The sequence below is a fragment of the Erythranthe guttata genome, chromosome 5 (assembly GCF_056151865.1).
Source record: "Erythranthe guttata isolate IM_541 chromosome 5, IM_541, whole genome shotgun sequence".
In the NCBI taxonomy this organism is placed as follows: domain Eukaryota; kingdom Viridiplantae; phylum Streptophyta; class Magnoliopsida; order Lamiales; family Phrymaceae; genus Erythranthe; species Erythranthe guttata.
The window spans coordinates 18323464-18346584 of NC_142537.1; the positions used below are offsets into that span (position 1 = coordinate 18323464).

General features: G+C 37.1%; 1 protein-coding gene and 1 pseudogene across 2 annotated transcripts; both read left to right on the forward strand.

Moving 5' to 3' along the window:
* Window positions 1–1045: 1045 nt before the first annotated feature.
* Window positions 1046–2518, forward strand: LOC148770836 (uncharacterized). The gene has a single exon (XM_088818065.1). The coding sequence runs from the start codon at window positions 1046–1048 to the stop codon at window positions 2516–2518; it is 1473 nt and encodes a 490-aa protein (XP_088674191.1).
* Window positions 2519–14433: 11915 nt separating this feature from the next.
* On the forward strand, window positions 14434–15365 carry LOC105967023 (ethylene-responsive transcription factor TINY pseudogene; annotated as a pseudogene). Its single transcript, XR_016031202.1, has one exon. The product of XR_016031202.1 is annotated as an ethylene-responsive transcription factor TINY pseudogene (transcript).
* Window positions 15366–23121: the final 7756 nt, after the last annotated feature.

The window sequence follows — 23121 nt, forward strand, 5'->3', positions numbered from 1 at the left end:
CCCATTTCCTCTACCCAGAATCGATCAGCTCATCGATTCGACATCGGGGTGCGAACTCCTCAGCTTCCTCGATGCATACCAAGGGTATAACCAGATCTTACTTGCACCAGAAGATCAAGAGAGGGCTAGTTTCATCACTGACCAAGGCATCTACTGCTATCAAGTCATGCCCTTCGGGTTAAAAAACGCAGGAGCCACCTACCAGCGTCTAGTGAACAAAATGTTCGCAGATCAAATCGGTAAAAATATGGAGGTGTATATCGACGACATGCTCGTCAAAAGTGTCAAGGTCTCAGACCACCTAACTGATTTGGATCAGTGTTTCGCCACCCTGCGAAAATATAAGATGAAGCTCAACCCCCTCAAATGTTCATTCGGAGTTAGGAGAGGCAAATTTTTGGGTTATATGATTTCGCAGCGAGGAATCGAAGCTAATCCCGCGAAAATCGAAGCAATCACCTCCATGGCTCCGCCAACATCGATCAAGAAAGTTCAACAACTCAACGGCTGTTTGGCATCCCTGAATAGATTCATTTCAAGATCAGCGGACAAGGCTCTCCCATTTTTCAAGATTTTAAGGGGAGGAAAAAAGTTCGAGTGGGATGAGGCATGTCAAAAAGCCTTCACTGAGCTAAAGTCATACCTCACATCACCACCCTTGCTCACAAAACCTCAGCCGGGAGACACCCTCATGCTGTACTTAGCTACCTCGGCTGATGCCATCAGCGCGGTCCTCATCCGAGATGGAGGAAAAGGTCACCAACCCATATACTACATAAGTCGCGCTCTTCAAGGAGCCGAGCAACGCTATACCAATATGGAGAAGCTCGCTCTCGCCCTCATCAACGCAGCCCGGAAGCTTCGACCTTACTTCCAGTCACATCAAGTGGTGGTTCTCACCAATTATCCACTGTAGCAAATACTAAGGAGTCCCGAAACGTCCGGACGATTAGCAAAATGGGTAATAGAGCTAAGTGAATACGGAGTGGAATTCAAACCCCCCCCAGCTATCAAAGCGCAAATATTGGCTGACTTTCTAGTCGAAATGACCACAGTAGAAGAAAGCACCTCTCTACCTACTTGGTCCGTCAGCGTCGATGGATCTTCCACTACAACAGGAGGTGGAGCGGGCATCGTACTAACAAACCCCGACGGAGACGAATTCGAGTATGCTCAACGCTTCGAATTCACAGCCTCGAACAACGTCGCTGAATACGAAGCACTGATAGCGGGAATCCGCCTCGCCCTAGCAGCCGGAGCGCACAAGCTCCTAATCCAAAGCGACTCTCAGCTCGTCGTCAACCAAGTACTTGGAGCTTACGAGGCTAAAGAAGACACCATGGCCAAATACTTAGCTCTCGCGCACACTCTCTTATCTAAATTCGAGAGCTATGAGATAAGACAAGTACCTCGCTCCAATAACATCCATGCTGACAAATTAGGTAGGCTTGGAAGCTCCATGGCCAGCATCGGAAGTCGGAAGGTGACGCTCCTCACCTCACCTCAGCCAGAGATAACTTCACCCACTGAAGTACAGTACACCGAGGAGGATGAACCATGCTGGTTCACTCCAATCCTGAAGTATCTCAAGAAGGGAGAACTTCCAGCGGATTCCACCGAAGCACGAAAGTTAAAAACGAGAGCCGCTCGCTTTGTCATAGTGGGAGAAGAGTTATACAAACGAGGGTTCTCATTCCCTTACCTCAAGTGCCTCGACCCGACCACATCGGATTACGTACTTAGAGAAGTACACGAAGGCATCTGCGGAAATCATTTAAGCGGGAGAACTTTAGCTCTCAAACTACTGCGGCAGGGCTACTATTGGCCAACGATGCATGAAGAGGCGAAAAGATTAGTCCGGAGGTGTAAGCCCTGCCAAGAGCATGCCAATATCACTCACATGCCAGCGGCGTTAATGCAACCAATTGACAGCCCCATCCCTTTCGCCCAATGGGGGATGGATTTAGTTGGACCATTCCCGCCCGCCATAGGAGGACGCAAATACCTCATTGTAGCAGTGGACTACTTCACCAAATGGGTGGAAGCTGAACCCTTAGCGCGCATCCGAGAAGAAGAAGTCATCCAATTCCTATGGAAAAACATCGTGTGTCGCTTTGGAATCCCACGTTCCATTATCTCAGATAATGGAACACAATTTTGCGGTGACAAAGTGAAGAATTGGTGCCTTGGCTTAGACATCAAACAGTTCTTCACATCCGTAGCCAATCCACAGGCTAACGGCCAGACGGAGGTCACGAATCGCACCATACTCCAACACCTTAAGACAAGGCTTGGAAGTGCCAAAGGGAAGTGGGTGGACGAATTGCCTAACGCACTATGGGCTTATCGCACAACCCCACGAGCAGCAACCGGAGAGTCGCCTTTCAACCTAGCTTTCGGAACAGAAGCTATAGTACCCGTTGAAATAGGTGAACCATCTTGGAGAATCACCAACAATGATCCAGCAGCTAATGAAGAAGCTATGCGAGGAAGCCTAGACCTTGTAGATGAGCTATGAGAGATCGCATACATCCGGCAACAGATGTTCAAATCACGCATGGCCAAGGCATATAACTCAAAGGTCCGTCCCGCTGCTTTCAAGTTGGAGATTTAGTCCTCCGGAAAGCTGAAGCCTCTCACCCCATCGGCAAGCTCGACCCAAAATGGGAAGGACCATATAAAATCACAAAAGTGGTCAACACTGGAGCATATCGCCTAGAGAACATTGATGGACACCCTATACCCAGAACATGGAATATAGGGAACCTCAAACGGTTCTACGCCTAAGGTATACACCTGCCTTACTTCAGATCAGGTGAGGTCACCATCCATACCCCCTCTATATGAAAGTTACTTACAAATTGACACATTTGCAGGCTCCGCGACCTTCCACGTAACTCGTCTTGTAAGCTGTTTCTACATGGTTAGAAAATTTCTACTACACAACTAGGTACGTTAACATCCTGCCTAAACTGGGGGGCTAGTAAATTTATTTTCACCAGCAATTCATCATCACATCCCACCATCTTATTACAGATTGAGATCCATTACGAGAGGATGCATATTACTCAAGCAACGGCCCAAAGAGCGAGAACACTTCATACCACATCGCCAAGGGTAACTATACTTCCACTAGCATTCAACACACGGATGATCTTATTTACTCCTACTAACGTGAAAAAATAATTCCACTAGCAGGCATGATCGCATAGTAACTCGCAGCAACTCACGAGTTGATTTCATATCTCGAAGTGCGAGGAAGGAAAAACATCCCCATAGCATGGTACGTAGATCGGCAATGCGCATCCCCTCAGCTTCAATTACTAAGTCTTCAATACAAATGCTTAGACAAAATTCTTTTTTCTCAATTATATCTGACAGGCATAGAAACGCCAAAGGAATTCATTTTACCATCAGCACAGCAAAACGAACGAGTACAAGCAAGACGTGGAAGATGAAAAACAAGTGTAATACAATCACTTAGAACAATTTTTATCAAGTCAATTTTTTTTTTCTCGCTCCACCAGTAGTTATTTACCTTTGCCTCACGTAGGCCCATCGCATTAGTCATTTTCTTACATTCGCCTCACATAGGCATGTAACAATTCTCCTTTGCTATCGTTGAATAAATAATACTTTTCGCTTTACTATCTACGCCGTTACGGCTATACAAATTACCTCTTACCATGAGTTCAAGTCAATACCACCCTACAAACACTTAGAGAGATTTAGATAATCCGTATAGCCTGGCCAGCTGGATTGGCTAAGTCCTTTTATTTGTTTCACGAGGTGTTAATTTTAAAACGTGGCCACGAACAAATATATTTAAGACCCAAGCGGTCCGAACAAAGGGCACGACCCTTAACAAAAACCTTGGGAGACTGATCCCCTCCTCAAGTACATCGCGTACAATGCTAAGTATAAATACATATAAGCAGCGCATTAACTCTTGACAATGTCAAAACAAATAATTCAAGATATCAAATTTCAAATGTCAAACAAGGAAAAAATTCAAACGAAATAGTAGATGACATACCCATCTACATTACCGAGAAAAATAAACTAAGACTCCAAACAAAAAAAAAATTAAAAATATAAGTGTAACTATCCTAACAAATAAATCTAAACTCCCCTACTGCGGGCGGAAGACGTCCCCACAGTGGGATCATCAGCAACCATATCAGCCACAAGCTCTTTGCCTGTCCCATCGACATCTACCTCATCATCCTCTCCATCCGAGATACCAGCCTCCATCCCTCGAATCACCTTCTCACTAATACCACCCGCATCGCGAAGATATTTGCGACAAGCACGCACTAATGGCTTATAAACCACAGCCAAGGCATGCTCCTCAATCATAGCAGCACACTCATCACTACCTCGGAAATTAGCCTTGGTCTCCTCCACAATGGACTCCTTATAAGCCGCACCACCAGATGTTGTGAGGAACCTCTTCCCCGTCGCCTTCTCGACTTCGTATTTCTCCTTGAGCTGGTCGTAGCATTCGTTCAACTTGTGAACATCATCATTATATGCCTTCGCATCACCTCGGATAACCTCGAGCTCCTCTGTCTTCTGCGCAAGCTCCTCTGTCCTCCGAGCAAGCTCTTCCGAGCGTTGAGCAAGATCGGACCGCGCTACTTCCAACTGGCTTAGAAGATCATCCTCACGCGCGTGAATTCGAGCCCGCTCCTCTTCCTTCCTAGCTTCCACGTTCCTACCGTGCTCCATGAGATATCTCCAAGTCGCCACCAACTATTTAAAAAAAAAAATAATAATAATAATAATAATAATAATAATAATAATAATAATCATAACAATATTTTTCGCAAGCCAAGAAGGAATTAAACATAAAATCTTGTTTTAAATAAACAAGTACTCACCCGACAAATGTCCCCACCAGCTAACTCCAGCATGTGAGAAGGACCCTTACCAGACATCCGAGCACGGTCATACTCCCGAACGAATCCCTCGGTACTCAACATCGGCAAATCATAGTCCGACACATCCCAATACGATTCCTTACCATCGCGGTTCACGCCGTAAGTAAACAGCTGTTTCCCTCCTCCACCATGGAAAGCATAAGTATCCTCTGGGTCTACCCGTGGACGCTTAGGCACAGCCACATACTCAGTATCCACCCTCTTTCCCTTGCCACGATCCCTCGTCGGTGGACGCCCCTCCACTTCACCAGCACTACTACGGTCATCTGCGACTACTCGAGGAGCTTCCACATGGACCTCCTCACGAGGCAAACCACTTGAAGAACCTCCCAATGTAGAGGGAACCTTTTTCGATGCCTTCTTCGACGTCCCATTTGCCTTAGCTCGGAGTGCCGCAAAGGTGATACCCCCGTCTACAAAAGATAACAAACACATAAGAGACATGAGGTACACATTACCAAATAACTACAAAAAAAAAAAAAACAAGTCAAGGCAACAAAAGGATATACGGTGCTGACCCTTCGCCTTCGGTATCAAAACTCTTGGGTCAAATTCCACATCACACAACCTCGACTCCTTAATCCTCTTCGCCATATTCGCAGTTATCGTGAAACTTTTGCACGTAGGGTTCCATACCACAGGGACGTCGAAAGTGGGAGCCCTCACATAAAAAAAATAGGTTTTCCACTCCCCCAAAGATAACTTCACACTCTTCACGAATTGGTAGGGAACGCGAGGATGAAAACAAAAGAAAGGCCATTTATTGGGCCGATGCAGCGTAAATAACGCCTGAAACAAACTCACAGTCGCAGGCAAACCCACTAGAGACACTCTATGGTAAAACGCCTCAAACATAAGAATTGCGGTCGGAGTTAGCTGACTGTACCCTATATTGAATTCCTCGCAAACCTTCAAAAGGTCGGATGCGGAGTAATCTGAGAGGTACACGTCACATACGCCAAGAAAACCGTATGAAATCCATCGGGTGGCGAAAATACAACCGGTCTCCCTGCTGAGGCAACAACAATTCGATATTTCTAGGTGCTCCAACTAAACGACGAATAGACTGCAAATGCTCTTCTGTCAATTTACTATCAAAATCAACTAAGTCCAAATTAATTGACTTAAGTTTCTTTTGCCTCCGCGTGTCAACCTCAACATCACCCGGCGGAATGTCATCTTCCTCCTTCTCTTCATCCGTCAACTCAACTTCACTACTCGGCGCCGTATGATCACTCGCCAACTGTGCTTGATTCGAATCATCGCTATCACTCCCGAAATCTACGACTTGACGCCTATTACGACATCCATTAAACGCAACTTCATCATTCGCAGAGAAAATATTACCATTCGGCTCCATATCGTCACTCCAAGCACGTACCATCTCGCTAACACCGTACTCCAAAGGCTCAACATCCAACACATCGTCGCCCGATGCCTCCACATAATTCCGCGCGCCAAAATTCTCTTCGAAACCCCCTTCACGCGCCCCGGACGCGCCCTCAATGTGATCGGACACGCGCGCGCGTGCGCTGGGACGCCCAGTACTCGCGCCCGGATTGGGCAGTGTTGCCAACGCGCGCGCGCGTCCACCTAACACTCCATCTGGCGCGCGCGTGTGCTCTCCCCGCCCATCTGCAAACGCGCCCTCTCTCTTTCCAGACGCCCGCGCGCGTCGCCCCAGACGCGCTGCATCATGGGGTAGTGTCTGCGACGCGCGCGCCCCTACCTCCTGCCCAGCTTCAGCCACGCTCGCACGTGCCTCGAGCCCCGTGCGCAACGCACGTGGCGACCCCACCCCCCCACTAGCTGACGCGCGCGCGCATCCATCGACATCCGTGCCTGACGCGCGCGCGTGAACCTCTCCACGTGCAGCAGCCGAGCCACGGCTCCCCTCGGTATAAACGCAAGCCGTCCTCTTCCTCTCTCCTCCACGGCTCACTTCGAAACTCCCGCCCAGACACAAGCCGCCATTGGAAACGGCTTGCCCTAAGCCATCCTCTGCTGAGCCGCGGATCTCCACCATACTTCTACTTTCGTTCCGTACACTAGATGACGACAATCCGATTTTCGGACCCGATATTACTACCTTCTTGCGTTCCAACCCTACGGTACCAAAAGTTTTCTTCCCCCCTTCAACCGGATCTCGAAGTTTAATTCGCAACGATTTCGAATTACCCGGGTTCGACATGAAAAATATTTTTCTCCACAGAAGCAATCAAGAAACAAAAAATTTCTACTCTACCGCAAAAAAATTTCAAGAGAAGAATACCACAAAGGAAGACTTAGAATTAAAAGTACATACCCATATTTATTTCGCAGGAGAGGAAGTTTATCTCTTTCTACCGCACAAGGAGTCTATTTATTCAGCCCTGGTATATTATTTAAAACACTTAAATATATACCACGCTGCCAAATAAATACAATTATCCCTTATTTAAATTAAGGAATTAATTCACCGCCAACGGAAACAATTTAATCCCCGACGCAATTAACTCTCGACGCGACCCGGATTCCTCTACACAAGTCCCCATCTCGAATCGAGAGTTGGGGGGCTTAATGATATACCTAAATGGGCCGGCCCAATGGGCCCTCAAATATATCTACTAATTAGGCCCACTACACGAAAGCCCAAATACCTTCAAAGTAAGGCTTGGGCCCAACAAAGTAAGCCCAATCCAATCACCGAGATATAAATAGGTGTTTTACTCATTTGTAAAGGTACGTTCTAATTATCACAATCAACTTCGAGTTTATTCTCTCTACTATCTCTACGATCCGTACATCTGACTTGAGCGTCGGAGGGGTTTCCGCCGGATCAACCCCCGGCTTAGTTCACGTGTGCTCTTTTCGCAGGGACCTCAGGATCATCAAGTTATCAAGCTACTGATCCGCTTTGCTCTCCCAGCTCGTTTTCTATACTACCCTAGGTGAGCTATATTTTAGCATCATCACTCGTATATTGCATAATTTTTTGTCTGAATATTATATTATGAATTTTTGGTATATTTGCAGGAGAATTGATTGATTAATTAATTAATTAATTAATCAATTAATTAATTAATCGACTGGTTTTCATCGGTTCTTGAACATTTTCTCGGAATTAATATTTATGGGTAACGAATATTTCAACCACAGATGTAAAGTAGAAACAAAGAAAATAAAATATTTTTTAGGGAAAACTACAATTTGCACCTCTGAACTATAGAGCTTGTCACAAACACCCCCTCGAACTATGAACCATAACAAAATGACCCCTCCGTTTACAATCTGTTAGTTGATGATGATGTGGCATATTGACTTTCTCAATTATAATTGTTTTTTTTTATTATTTGTCGTTTTTACCCATATATATATATATATATATATATATATATATATATATATATATATATATATATATATATATATATATATATATATATATATATTACTAATTGATAAATAATATTTTAATTTTTAAACTATCAAAATACCATAAAAAAAAATCAACAAATTATTTTAAAAAAAAGTAAGAAAAAGGAAAAAAAGAAAAAAAAAAAAAAAGGAAAAAGAAAAGGGAACATATGCAGATGCTGCTCTCTCTCGACACTCTGTACAAAACAGAGTCTGCAAACTTTTCTTCTCACCACAACCATTAAACTCTGCTTAATTAAAAAAAAATGCTTACATAAATTAAAGAATAGAACAACACATTATTTTTTCAATCCTACAATTTGAATGTGCAATTTATCTGAAGAAAAGTTCCATCAAAAAATTCCCAAATTTTTGTTTCTTGCAGAGATTCTCAAGTATCTCCCTTAATCCAAATTAGGCAGTATCTCAGAATATTTTCTCAAAAAAACAGAAGTTATAGTGAACACATATCAGACAACTCAACAAAAAACTAATGAGTCCCGCTGCCATGAAAAAATCGAACCTTTTATGAAGCCATTTGGTTATATCCTTGTTGCAAGGCTCACCTTCACAATCCACAACAATTTGTTCTCGCTCCACTTAGCCCAGCCGCGAACCTGTGCTCCGATTTGCGTAGGCTTCTATTGCTTCCCGAATCGGCTGATTTAGTTGGAATTTTTGGGATTTCGATTTGAGGGAGATGACGCAGCAGGGGACTTTGAGGTCATAGAAGTGGAGGCAAAAGTGGCGAGATCGAAGGAGAGCTTGACGTTGAGACCATCAAAGAAAGGATTCACATAGAAGTGGGTGCGGTGGAGGCGAAGAGAGAGGATGCCGGCGAGATTTTTGCGGTGGCCATAGGTCATTCTGCTCAAGCTTTGATTTTGGAAGAAGGTGTGCTTATCATGGTTGTACTCAAAGATACAATCCAATAATGCTAACATATTTTAAGGACAAAAGGGTAAATGCACACATATACAAACGGTGTTAATTTTTTGACGGTTGACTGAAAACGTTAAGGGTCATTTTGTTACGTTTCGTAGTTCAAGGGGGTGTTCGTGACAAGCCCTATAGTTCAGGGGTGCAAACTGTACTTTCCCCTATTTTTTATTTAAACTTTTATATACGGTAAATTACGCCACAGGGTCAATTATAAAAAGTCTTTTATGTTGGATAATTACAACCATCCCCTTCAACTATAATTCTTCTTATACATCAATTCTTATGGTGTCAAATTCAACATAATATTCTAGATTTCGTGGAATGTTCTTTAGTTTGTACTCGTTTGTACAAAAATGCAATTTCTTATGCACTACAATCTGATATTTACAAGTCGAGAAACATCTCTTAGAGCATTTCCAATCGGACACCATAACGCCATTTTTTCATCTAATTTAGGTGTTTTTAGCCTCCCACCCGAAATTCCTATATCACCATTATACCTAAAATTATAGAGATTTGGTTTTAGCCTCCCACCGTGGTCAACCCCCATATCACCAAATACTCAAATCCTATTTTTCAACCAAATTTTTTGGTGAAGGAATTTTAATCTCCCACCGGTCCACCATTTTCCTATTTTTTCCACCAAATCCTATTTTTCCTAACAAATATAGAGGTGAAAATAAGATTTGGCGTAATTAACACCATTTTATTAAATACCATATAAAATGACGATTTTAACTAATTGCACACGATTACCAACTTATTAGCATAATTATCGTAAATAAATTTGTTTTAATTATTAAATTAGTTTTTAAAATATAAATACATTTGTTATTATTAGCAAAATATTAATTTTAATAATATAAATATGCTTATGTTTTATTAATTTGTACATTTTGTTGGTATCAATGTTTATTAGTTCATTTCTTTACTTAACTAATACGCTAATTGCTATTAATAAAACTAGTAATTGTACCCGTGCGATGCACGGTGCAAATTGCATTGTTTTGATGTTGTAAGAATATAAACAAACGTTTGATGTATCGTATGATCAAAATTCTATTATACTGGAACATCATTAAGTATACTACACACAAAAAAAGGAAATAACTTTACTATTGAATAATTTTCCAAATGAATTGAATCAGCTAATACCAGTAGATTGAAAATTTGAACCAGGAAAAAAATCATCAACTATGTCTTTCATGTTGAGCTTAAAAGTAATTAGATTTAATAACTTAGTTAACATAATCAAAACTAAACTATCGACAACATAAAAGGCCATCTATACATCTTGCATCGGAACTAAGCCCTTCTCCACTGCCTCATTTTCAGGCTGTTTTGCCACTGGAATTAACAATTGGAAAATTAAGAAACAAAAATAAATATAAACAATAAATTAAATATCGCATACAAACAATAAGTCTTGAAGGTCGACTTCCAATAGCTTGTGGCTCCGCCCATTTTTGGTTAATTCTCTCAAATCATCCATTTCAATAACATGTCCAATAACATATAAAATGAAATAATTGTTATACATAAAATTTGAAAACTTTGGTATAAATTAATGAAACACATAATTTAACAAAATGAAATTACCTATAAGCCATGATGGAAAAAGATGTAAACTAATTGCCACACAGTCAATAGGATGAAGAAGATAAAAAACAAAATCTAAAGTCGGGTTACCAAAAGAAGAAGCCTTAGGTAGGGAAGAAATAAAATTCAAATGTTGCAGACATTATGTAAAACGATGTCACAAAATTCGCTAGGGATGAAAATCAGATTTATTTACCCTTTTCTGTAAAAATCGAAAATCAGATTATTATAAATAATATCAAGGAGAATTTGATGAAAATCGATAATAATATTTAAAATAATATTTAGGAGATATAAATTTGATAAAAAAATCAAAAAATAATATTTAGGAGATAAAAATCTGATAAAAATCGAAAATAAAATTTAAAATACTAGTTAGAAGATAAAAACTTGATAAAAATCGAAAATAATATTTCAAATAATGTTAATGAGATAAAAGTTGATAAAATACGAAAATAATAATTAGAATAATATTTAGGAGATAAAATATGATTAAAATCAAAATTATTATTTAAAATAATATTTAGGAGATAAAAATTTGATAAAAATCGAAAATAATGTTTAGGAGACAATAATCTAATAAAAAACAAAATTAATATTTAGGAGATAAAAAACTAATAAAAACGTGATAAAACTCGAAAAAAATATTTAAAATATTATTTAGGAGATATAACTTTGATAAAATTCGAAAATAATATTTAGGAGATAAAAATCTGCTAAAAGTTGAAAATTATATTTAAAATTATAGTTAGGAGATATAAAATTGATAAAATTAAAAAAATATTATTTATAATAATATTTAGGAGATAAAAATTTGATAAAAATAAAAAATAATATTTAGGAGACAAAAATCTGATAAAAATAAAAAATAATATTTAAAATAATATTTAGGGGATACAAATATGATAAAATTCGAAAATAATATTTAAAATAATATTAAGGAGATAAAAATTTGATAAAAATTGAAAAAAATTACAAATATGACATTAGGGTTTCTTATGGTTGCCTAGCGTTTCTTTCTTTTATATATAAGATATAATAATCAAATAGAAAGATTAACGAAACACACGTCAATTGATGAAATACAGACATTTAAATTGAAATACATATCTCATAAAATAACAAACAACATAACATGATAACAAAACATGATGAACAATAACACAAATTATATAAATTTAAATCATCATGAACTGCTTATTTAAATTCTCATGTCGTATTTAATATATGATTTATGCAATAATTTATGAAATCATTGTTTATATATGATATTATTATATTTAAAATAATTTGAGTTCATGTTATTTCATGTTTAGACAGTTTTTTAAAATTGATAACATAATTTTTAAATTATATAGTTAAGAAAATTTATTACTTAACATTGGATCTATAATTAATATTTAGGAAATAAAATATTATAAAATTACGATTAACATTATATTTATAGTTTTGGGGCGTATATGGTGAAATGACATGGGAGACCAAACCAAATCCCATTTCTTATACCTGGTGAAATGGTGAAATGCCATGGGAGACCAAACTAAATCCCATTTCCCACTAAAAATAGTGGAGTAGTAAAATGGTGTGCTACCGGTGGGAGATGAACCCATTTTTTCACCATCATAAAATAAATATTCTATTAAATTTGACACCACAAGGGTGGGTGGACGAGTAAGAAGATTTATAATTGATGGATGGTTGTAATTAACCAAACATAAGAGGTTTTTTTCGTAATTTGACATTACCTTAGGGGTGACCGTAATATACCTAATTTTAATTTATGAATACATATTATTGTAAATACTAAATATATATTATTATATCATTTTAAAAGGTAAATTTACCTTTTCTCTTTTGCCCTTTTCGTGGAGAAAATTAAAATCCTTTTAAACTATCATAGGAATTTTATTCTTGCAAGGAAAGTTACATTATCTATCATATCCTTATTTAAATACAACTCTTTTAAAAAATTAATAAATAAATAAATAAATAAAGAGCCCTATAAAAATCGACAAACACTTATACAACCCTAAAACCCTGTTTCGATTTTTGCGGAAGTTTGATAAAATCATGGGACTTCTTTCTTGGTTCTACGGTTCCAAACAACAGAAAAAGGAAAACACGGCGGCGCGTAGGCCCCACGACTCTTCTGAAGCGCCGGCCAAGGAAAATACGGCGGCGCGTAAACCCCACGAGCCTTATGAAGCGTCGGACGACGAAAACACGGCGGCGCGTGAGAGCCACGAGTCTTCTGAAGCGTCGGAGATGAACGGAGCAGTGGAGATCCGACGACACAACCCGCCGCCAATCGACGTGACGGTTCTAGAAATCGGGACGGCGGATAAGGAGGTCCTAGCCGGGTACTGCCCTGTATCCAATGTGATCGAGCCTTGCACTTGGAAGGTTCTCCCGGCGCGTGAGGACTCTGCGAAGATTCGAATTGTTTTTTGACTTATATATAATAATATAATATACAACATAAATCGTGTTTTCTTAGTCTGAATTTGACATTTTTTTTTTAGGTTAGAAGCGTTTTTTGCATGTTTATTTATTTGCATTGAGAATTAACCTTTTTATTTTTATTTTTAGATGTTATTAGATTTATATTTTGAGGCTTTCTTTTTTCATGTCATTCATAATTGCGTCTACTTCGATATCGGGTGCCAAAGAATCGAGTCGAGCTGAATAAATGGTTGTTCAAGTTTATTTGAAATATTATCGAGTTCTGAAAATCGTATTTGAGCTTGATTTGATTAGTTTTTCGATCGAGTTCGAACTAATTAGTTTGATTGTATTCTTACAATGTTTATATACATGTGTATATTTGTGCATAGTGTGGTATAAATCAAGAATGAGAATATAATTGATGATCACTGTGTGTCAAGAGTACAATAAAAATGGTGGAAAAAATTGCAACCAGAAAAGGGTACACAGGTCAAAGGTCAAACTTACTACTGCTTCTTTTCATTTCTTTCTCTTGTCAGATATTTATTTAAGAGGATGGGTCAATACTAATTTTCAAATAATTTAATAAACTTAAAATAATTTTCAAAACTAAAAGTTTGCGTAAAATCTCAACATATACACACTACACGCGCGTGTGTGATCATGTGTAGATAATTAGCTTTACAAAAAACACAGACAATGTTTGAAAGTGTTTTTGAACTTATTTTGATTTCATTTTGAGAAAATATGTTTTAGGGGAAGAATTTGAGAAGAAAAGTAATAAATATGTTTCTATTTTTGAAAGGAGACAAAATTATATTTACTGTAATAAATATAATTTTGTTTTGGAGAATAATGAAAACTCAACGAAACATTGCCTTATTAGTAAATTGTATTTTCCTCCCCAAATGTTAGTTCTAATTGCATATACGCCGTTCTTATTTCAAAAATATTACAGCTGCCTCCCTTAATAATATTAATAGGGTTTGTAATAAGATGGTAAAAGTTTTGGTGATTATGACCTTACGTGATACGTCCATAACAACTATATATATATGGACTAGTATGGAAGTGTAAAATCTCACATACATACATACTCACACACTCTTTGACAAACTATATATATATACATATATATATATATAGTGAGTCATGGTTGCGCCGCCTGAAACTAGCTCCGCCGACAACGATTTGTTCTCAAACTTATTACCATCATCATCATCATCATCATCATCATCATCTTCATTATTAATTATATCCCAAACAAAATCTCTGCAGCGCGCCGCCGCCGCGAAGGGGCAGGTGGCGCCGCCGCCGGAATCCGGCAAGAAAATCAAGAGGATTCGAGAAAGCACCGCCACCGCCACTGACAGCAACAGCAGCAGGCACCCGGTGTACCGGGGAGTCCGAATGAGGAGCTGGGGCAAATGGGTTTCCGAAATCCGGGAGCCCCGCAAGAAATCGCGCATATGGCTCGGCACTTTCGCCACCCCTGAAATGGCGGCGCGTGCCCACGACGTGGCGGCCCTGAGCATCAAGGGCGCCTCCGCCACCCTCAACTTCCCAGAACTCGCGGCCGTCCTCCCACGCCCCGTCTCCATCAGCCCCCGCGACGTCCAGGCTGCCGCCGCGAAGGCGGCGGCGATGGAGAAGTTCGATGATTTGCCGTCGCCGTCGACGACAACTTCATCGTCTTCTTCGTCGCTGTCGTCTCTTGTTTCTTCGGTTGACCTGTCAACTGAGTCGGAGGAGGAACTGAGTGAAATCGTCCAGTTGCCGAGTTTAGGGTCGTACTTTGACTCGGTGGGGCTGAGGAGTGATTTTGTGTACATTGATAACGCGGCGGTGGAGGGATGGACGTTGGACTTGCACCCTTCTCCGCCGTGGGCTGGTGGTGGTGGGGTTATTGACGATGATGGTGGAATCGAAACCTTGTTCTGGAATTATTGAATTTACGTTTGTCTTTTATTATGCTTGTTTTTTTTTGTAATTATAATTTCTTGAATTGATAAAATATTTCTAGCTCTTTTTAATTTTTCATTAAAGGGCACATGAATTAATTTCTTCACCTTTCCATTATTCCTACCCTTGTCCGCTCTTGCTTTATTTTATTTTATGCTATATTATATTATATTAGATCAATTTATTAAATATTAATTTTACATATAATTTATTGAAATAATTTATGGTTTAAAATATTAGTACATGTAATTTTATTTTTATTTTTATTTTTAGGTCAATTAAGTGTTCATTCCAAAACAATTTGGTGGTGTTTACCGGTGGAAATTAATTGTTGTACGAGTTAAGTGCTCGGTTTTGTAGACACTGCATCCGATGTATTTGCATCCGATGAAATACAACATATAATCATGTACTATTAATATACACATAACAACACATTGCCCATGTAAATGCCTGTGTAGTCGGTAGTTGTTTGTACAAATGTAAGTGTCAAGTCGCCCGATATTTTTCATGTGGTGTAGCATCTCGTAAATCGAAGTGTTCGACGGGGAATATCTATAAAAGGGCAAACAATATCGTTTTCGTTCTCAACCATTTATTTTATTACAATTATTTGTTTCCTATAAAAAGATTTAAAAAAGGTTTTAGGGCCCATTTTAAATTTTATAATTTTTTTTTTATTTTTTTAATTTTTTTTTTAATTTTTTAATTTTTTAATTTTTCTAATTTGTTTTGGATAAATTTACTGTACTGAATTGACTATATATGACTACAGTATACCACAGTCATGACTCATGTATAGTTATATGTAATCATGTACTGTCTTTTTACCCCAAAATTAATCTACACCAACAACAAAATTCACAATTTAATCTTGATATTATAAATCAACTAACCCAAAAAAATTGAAAAAAACACAATCACATTCATATAATCTTTAAAACATGAACACGCATTACTATACATTAAAAAACACATAACATACATATAAATATATGTTACTACACGTGACTACAGTTATATACAATTATCTATAGTTATATAAGTGGCATAAGTCCGGAGTACTGTAGCATGAATCCAACTACACAAAGGCACTTCATCGAATTTTATTCTCTGCATGTCATAAAATTATAATAAAAGCAAAACCTGCGACAAAAAAATACGAGTTAAATAGCAAAATGGAACATGCGAGTTAGGTTACATGAAAAATACAAAAAAAATACGATTTTTTTTGTTGATAAACTTACTGAACTAAAATCGACTACAAATGACTATAGTATACTACAAGTCCTATATATAGTCATGTATAGTTACAAGTAGTCATGACTATACATGACTACATGTGACTGACTATATGTGAGTGTATATGACTAAATATAACTGTATATTCACCTGACTCAAATCACCCATGTAAGTAACCATTACTGGTTAAATTTCTATTACAGACAAACAAAGCTATCACACATTAGGTATTTCAAATCATCTTCAAATAAATACAAAAAAAAATTACATATATATGATTTATAATAAAAAATCAAATTACATGAAAAATACAAAAAAAAATATGATTTTTTTTGTTGATAAATTTGCTGAACTAAAATCGACTACAAATAACTATATTATACTACAAGTCCTATATATAGTCATGTATAGTTACATGTAGTCATGACTATACATGACTACATGTGATTGACTATACATGACTGTATATGACTAAATATAATTGTATATTCACCTGACTCAAATCACTCATATAAGTAACCACTACTGGTTAAATTTCCATTACAGACAAACAAAACTCTCACACTTTAGACATTTCGAATCATGTTCAAATAAATTATAATATGATTTATAATAAAAAATCAAAATAATCCAAAGAAAAATATTTTAATATTAATTGTTCACAGATCTTTAAAAATATAGTAGATCAGTGTTTTTTTATATATAAATGCAGTAAATATATACAAATCGAACACCACCAATTCCAGATCTGAAATTTTAGATCAGACTACACATCGTCGGATCACAATTTAAATTTTTTGAATTTAGTTGATTTTCATAAAAAAAAAACAATAAAATAAGGTGAAATAGTTAAGAGAATTCAGATCTTAAAAAATAAATTAAAAATGGATGGACATTTATAAATTAAAAAAATAACATAAAAAAGTGAAGTGAATGGTTTAGTACCGAGTTCAAGCGGTGGGAGGAGTAACGACGGCCGGCACAAGGCCGTGGCGGAGCAGCGACGCAAGGCGGCGGCAGAGCAGCGACGACGACAACGCAAGGAGCTGAGGGGAGCGGCGACGGCGCAAGGAGGTGGGGGAGCAGCGGCGACGGCGCAAGGAGGTGAGGGGAACAACAGCGGCGGAGAGCTGTGGGTAGAGAGAGAAAGAAAGAAAGAGAAAAGAGAGAGAGTTAGAGAGAGAAAGAAAGAGAGAGTGGGGGAGTGGGGAGGGGACGGCTGATAGAAGTTGTTGGGGGGAAAAGAAAAAAAAAAGCTAGAGTTTAGGGTTTTATTTTGTAATTAAAAGGGCAAAATGGTATTTCGATTTGTCTTGGGGGTCTATCAAATTAAGATTAGAATTTAGATTTTTAACTAGGAAAGAAAAATCCATAGGACCTATCCCTGTATATTTTCAAAACTAGGGATTATCCACATTTCCCCAAAGTTTTAATTCTTTTTTAATGAAAAGAAATAGTACAAGTAGCAGTCAATATATATGTACTATTCTACTTCAAGTATTTACGATTGCAACATATATCTGCATTTGGAATATTATTAATCATTGGCACATTTCTTAAAGTAGAAAATTAAATTTACCTCGTGTTTTTTTTTTTTTTTTTGGATTTGGCGCGTGAAATTAGGTGTGCATATTAATTTAAGGCTAAATTACAATCGCCCCCTGAAGTTATGTCTATTTACGAAAATCCCCCTCATTTTTTTCATAATTATATCCACCCTTCTGAAATTTGTAGATTTCTTACATTAACACCATTTTGTAGGGGATGGATCTTAGAAATTTACAAACTTTAGGTGTCTTAATGTAATTTCTAAAGACATAGGAGTTTTTTATGGAAATTAACTTTACCTAGAGAGATGGTTGTAATTTACCATTGATTTACCTAGATATATATATATATATATATATATATATATATATATATATATATATATATATTTTTTTTTTTTTTTGTGAACACATTAAACAAATCAATAAATTTGCATATGTTATAGCAAAAATATAGTAAACTACCAAATATCCTTGTGATAAATTGTTTTTAATTAATTAAGAAAACAATGCAATTACTGATGCATTTAAATAATAAATATCAACTCATTGATATAGCTAATAAATATCAACTCATTGATATAGCTATATCCGGGTTGGACATGAGACGGATCGGGCAATTATTGGCCAATTATTTATCCGACCCGACCATCCAATTTTACTGAAAATTATTACCGGCATGATCATTATGCATCGATAATATAATTCGCAACTGACTTTATCGAGTTTCCATTGTATGTAATATATCACATACGCGTGTTAAACCAATATATGTACTTTATTCTATTTTTATGCCACACATTTTATAAAATAAATTATATTTTTGGACACCAAAAATACAATAATACTCAATCATTATAATACTTTGTTTTTTCAAACAATTAAATTTTTTAATTTATATAGTTGGAATTATGTGATACGATAAATCAAATCGCATTATTTGTGGACTTCTCTAATTAGTATAAATATACATTCCTTGTTCATGGTCAATTTTTTGTCTTTCTTTTGACTTTTTTAATCATTCAATTATTTATCTTAAATAAAAAAAGTAGTGTTAATTCAACATTTCCTGCAAATCAAAGGTCTAAAGTGTAAATAATCCTCAGAACCCATAATATTGATTTTACAACCCAACTACCTATTGAATAACATATTTTTCTATTTTATTAATTAATAATTAAGGTTTATTAGTACTCAAACTCTATGTTAACTGCTAATATAAAATTCCTCACTAATTTAGCAAACAACCCCTGTAATTTATTTTTTTAAGCAAACTACCCCCATAAAGTAAAAATTAGTAACATTAATTAAGTACACAAATATGTATGACATTTTTTTTACTTTTTTTATTTAAAAAATGCTTATATATATATATATATATATATATATATATATATATATATAAATCTGTATTTTAACTCGAAATTTTCCATAAATCTGTATTTTTCCTTTAAAAAAAAACTCGAGTTTTCGCTAATAAATTATAACGTTAATCACATGGTTAATAATTATCATATAATGCCACTTAATATTAATTAACATTTGCAATATGTTAATTATCACGTGGTTAATAATTACTAAGTGCTCTTAAATAATACTCCATATGCATGCAATATTACCCACCATGCAGATAATAATCACAAAACATCTTAATTAGTCAAATCATCAATCAACTAATCATTCATTATTCCCCGACAATTTGTTTTGTAGAATAAAGTATTGTTGTACTTAATTAGTGGATTAAGGACATAAGATCACGATCCTAATAAAAATCTTTTTTTTTTTTTTTTTAGTTTTTTTCTTATTTTATTATTATTATTATTATTTTTGCATGAAAGCAAATTCAAATAATAATCTCAATTGTTAATTAATAATTGCTGAAAAGGGAAATTGGGCCTCATATAAGGCTCGTGCTGTACAAATTTCTGCTGTATTAATAATTAATATATACTTTTCACTGCAACTTGACCTAATAATTGCTTCAATATATTGTAAAATAAATATTAAATACTACTTGCATCGAATATATATAAAGCATTTTTAGTATTATTCACTGCTACAGTTTAAAATGTTTTGTAAGGTAAATTATTGGACAAATTACAGTACTCGTCCCTGATATAAAATTAAATTACGTAAAAAACCCTCATATTAAGGTAATTACAACCATCCCTTGAATTATGTACTGTCTTACATGTCCACCCTTGTGATATCAAATTTAACTAGTGAAAGATGATTTTTTTCGTAAGAGAATACATCGTTGAGCGGGTGGTTGTAATTACCCAAACAAAAAAGGATGTTCTTGTAATTTAACATTATTTCAGGGGTTGCCGTAATTTTGCCTATATTATTGAATATTATATGTTGGGCAAATGGCAAAAAGGCCCATCGCATGGGACTTAAATGCATTTTGGTCCACAAAAAAAACAGTCTCTCAATTAAGCCCATCCCCATGTCTTTAGTCTAAAATACCCTCAATAATATAATTCTTATCAATTCCACCCATTATGATCTAACTTCCTTAATATTACACATTGACCCCGGATTTAAACAAATATATCACATTAACCCCCAAAACTTACGTATATAATACATAGTTGAATTAACAAATGATTAACAAATGAAACTTACGTATATAATACATAGTTGAATTAACAAATGATTAGTGTGTCCACCAATGATTCAGATAAGATTCGCTTTAATGCGACTGCTAATAATGTCATTACTACTTGCAGATATTTTTGTACCAAAAGGCGAAATTCCTTGCCCCCTGGTCCGACAAGTATTTGTTTTGAGGAATGTAAATTATAGTTACTTACACGAAATCCCTTGCCCCCAGGGCCCCCATCCCTTGGCCCGACAAGTATTTAATGGAGAAATGTAAATCATGGTTACTTGCAGATTCCCATACTGCGGTGCCAGTATTCGATCCCAGGATCTTGTACCAACTTACCACATCCGGAACCAGTTAAGCTATACTCATACCGGCTACTTGCATATATTCTTATAATTATATAATCTTAATTAGTTTTAATGACTGATGTATCTCAATTCTCAATTTAATTTATATTTAAATATTATATCCAAATAGGGAAACATTGAAAAGGATAGGTTATTTGACAAACTCTAATCTTCATTTTCAAGTAACTTGAATCATATATTATTACATAGTAAATTAAGGTAAGTTGGTGGTTTATACATGTCACATGATTAAATTTAATATTAATTAATACAGACTGAGCTAGAATGAACGAGCCCACAGTCAACTATATATATAAGTCCATTGAGTAAACATACACTCTCGTATAATAGCTTGGAAACTATACAAGAGACGTAAATAACACCAGTAGATTTGTTTTATGAATTGATTTATTAATGCAAATATATAAGACATCAATTTAGAAAAAAATAAATCAAAGTGACAAAACAAATCTTAAAAAAAAAAATTCAAGTTGATCTATCAATTCCAAAAAAATAAGATCAAATTAAAGTTTGGGAAAATTGTTTATTATGAGATCTTGTGGTGTATAGAATTTCAACAATGATGATGCTAGAGATAGATCACCTTAGATAGTTGATGTAGGATGAGCTTGAAGAGCATAGTGGATCACTGGCTCACGAGCTTGATGACCTTGAGATACCTGCGATGATAGAACACGTGAACTAAGCCGGTGGTTGATCCGGCGGAAACCCCTCCGACGCTCAAGTCAGACGTGCTGATCATAGAAAATAGTCCAGAGAATACAGTTTTAGTATTGCTTAGTTAATAGGACGTACCTTAAGGAATGAGTTCAATGATTATTTATAGCTTAGTGGAGATTGTCGGGCCCAAACCTTACTTGAAGGTGATTGGGCCTCGGTAGAAGTGGTTTTCAATATTGGGCTCGTGGCCCAGTAGGTAAAGAGATTGTAGGCTTATTGGGTTGGCCTAAATAGGCATATCATTAAGCCCCCCACTCTCGAGTCGATGTGGGGGCCATGTTGAAATGAGTGTCAGATCGTGTCGAGAGTAAAAATTGTAGGAGTCGATCGTTGGCGTATGGCCTAATGGTGTGCGAAAACGCGTTGGAGCGTGTGTCGGAGGGGAGTGAAGGCGCGTAGCGCGACCAATTTACCGCGATATAAGTAATTACTTGAGTCGTCGGTGTTGTCCCGTGACGATGTAGTAGCTCGGATCAAGTTATCTCCTCGTGGGAGTTGTCTCGTCGTGGGGTAATAGAGTTGATCGAGTTATCTCCTCGTGGGAGTTGTCTTGCGATAATGTAGTAGCACGGAGCTGGTATTCTCCTCGTGGAAGTTATTATTTATCGATATTGTCAATGTTTTGACGCGTTGCTTGTATGTGTTTACATATAGCCTTGTGCGTGATGTCTTTGAGGAGGGGATCAGGCTCTCAAGATTTTTGTATGGGGATCGTGCCCCTTGTTAGACCTCGTGGGTTGTAAGTATGTTTGGACCATGGCCACGTTTTAATGAAGGACCCATCGGAAACAAGTAGATAAATTTTGAGTAATCAAGTTGGCCAGGCTATATAAATTCCCATAATATATCCAAGTGTTTCTAGGGTTGTAATCGTGTTAACTTGATCTTGCGATTAAATAGTGAATTTCGGGCGAGTTGTCTCATCATGAGAGTTGTCTAGCAGCGAAGTTATAGAAGCATTGGACACGCGACTGGGGAGCATGCGGATTCAGGTCGCTCTGAGCGAGTAGTCTCCTTGTTGGAGTTGTTTTACATCGAGTCTTATTACCGAGCGAGATGCCTCCTCGTGGGAGTTGCCTTGCAACGGGTTCGTAGTGCCGAGCGATTTGGCTCCTCGTGGGAGTTGTCTCGCTGCGGGTTGGTAGTATCGAGCGAGTTGTCTCCTCGTGGGTGTTGTCTCGCTGCGGGTTGGTAGTACCGAGCGAGTTGTCTTCTCGTGGGAGTTTTCTCGCTGCGAGTTGTGGTACCGAGCGAGTGGTCTCCTCGTGGGAGTTGTCTCGCAACGGGTTGGTAGTACCGAGCGAGTTGTCTCCTCGTGGGAGTTTTCTCGCTGCGGGTTGTGGTAC

Coding starts and splice junctions, on each gene's coding strand:
- LOC148770836 (XM_088818065.1), top strand. CDS start 1,046: ATGACCACAGTAGAAGAAAGCACCTCTCTACCTACTTGGTCCGTCAGC.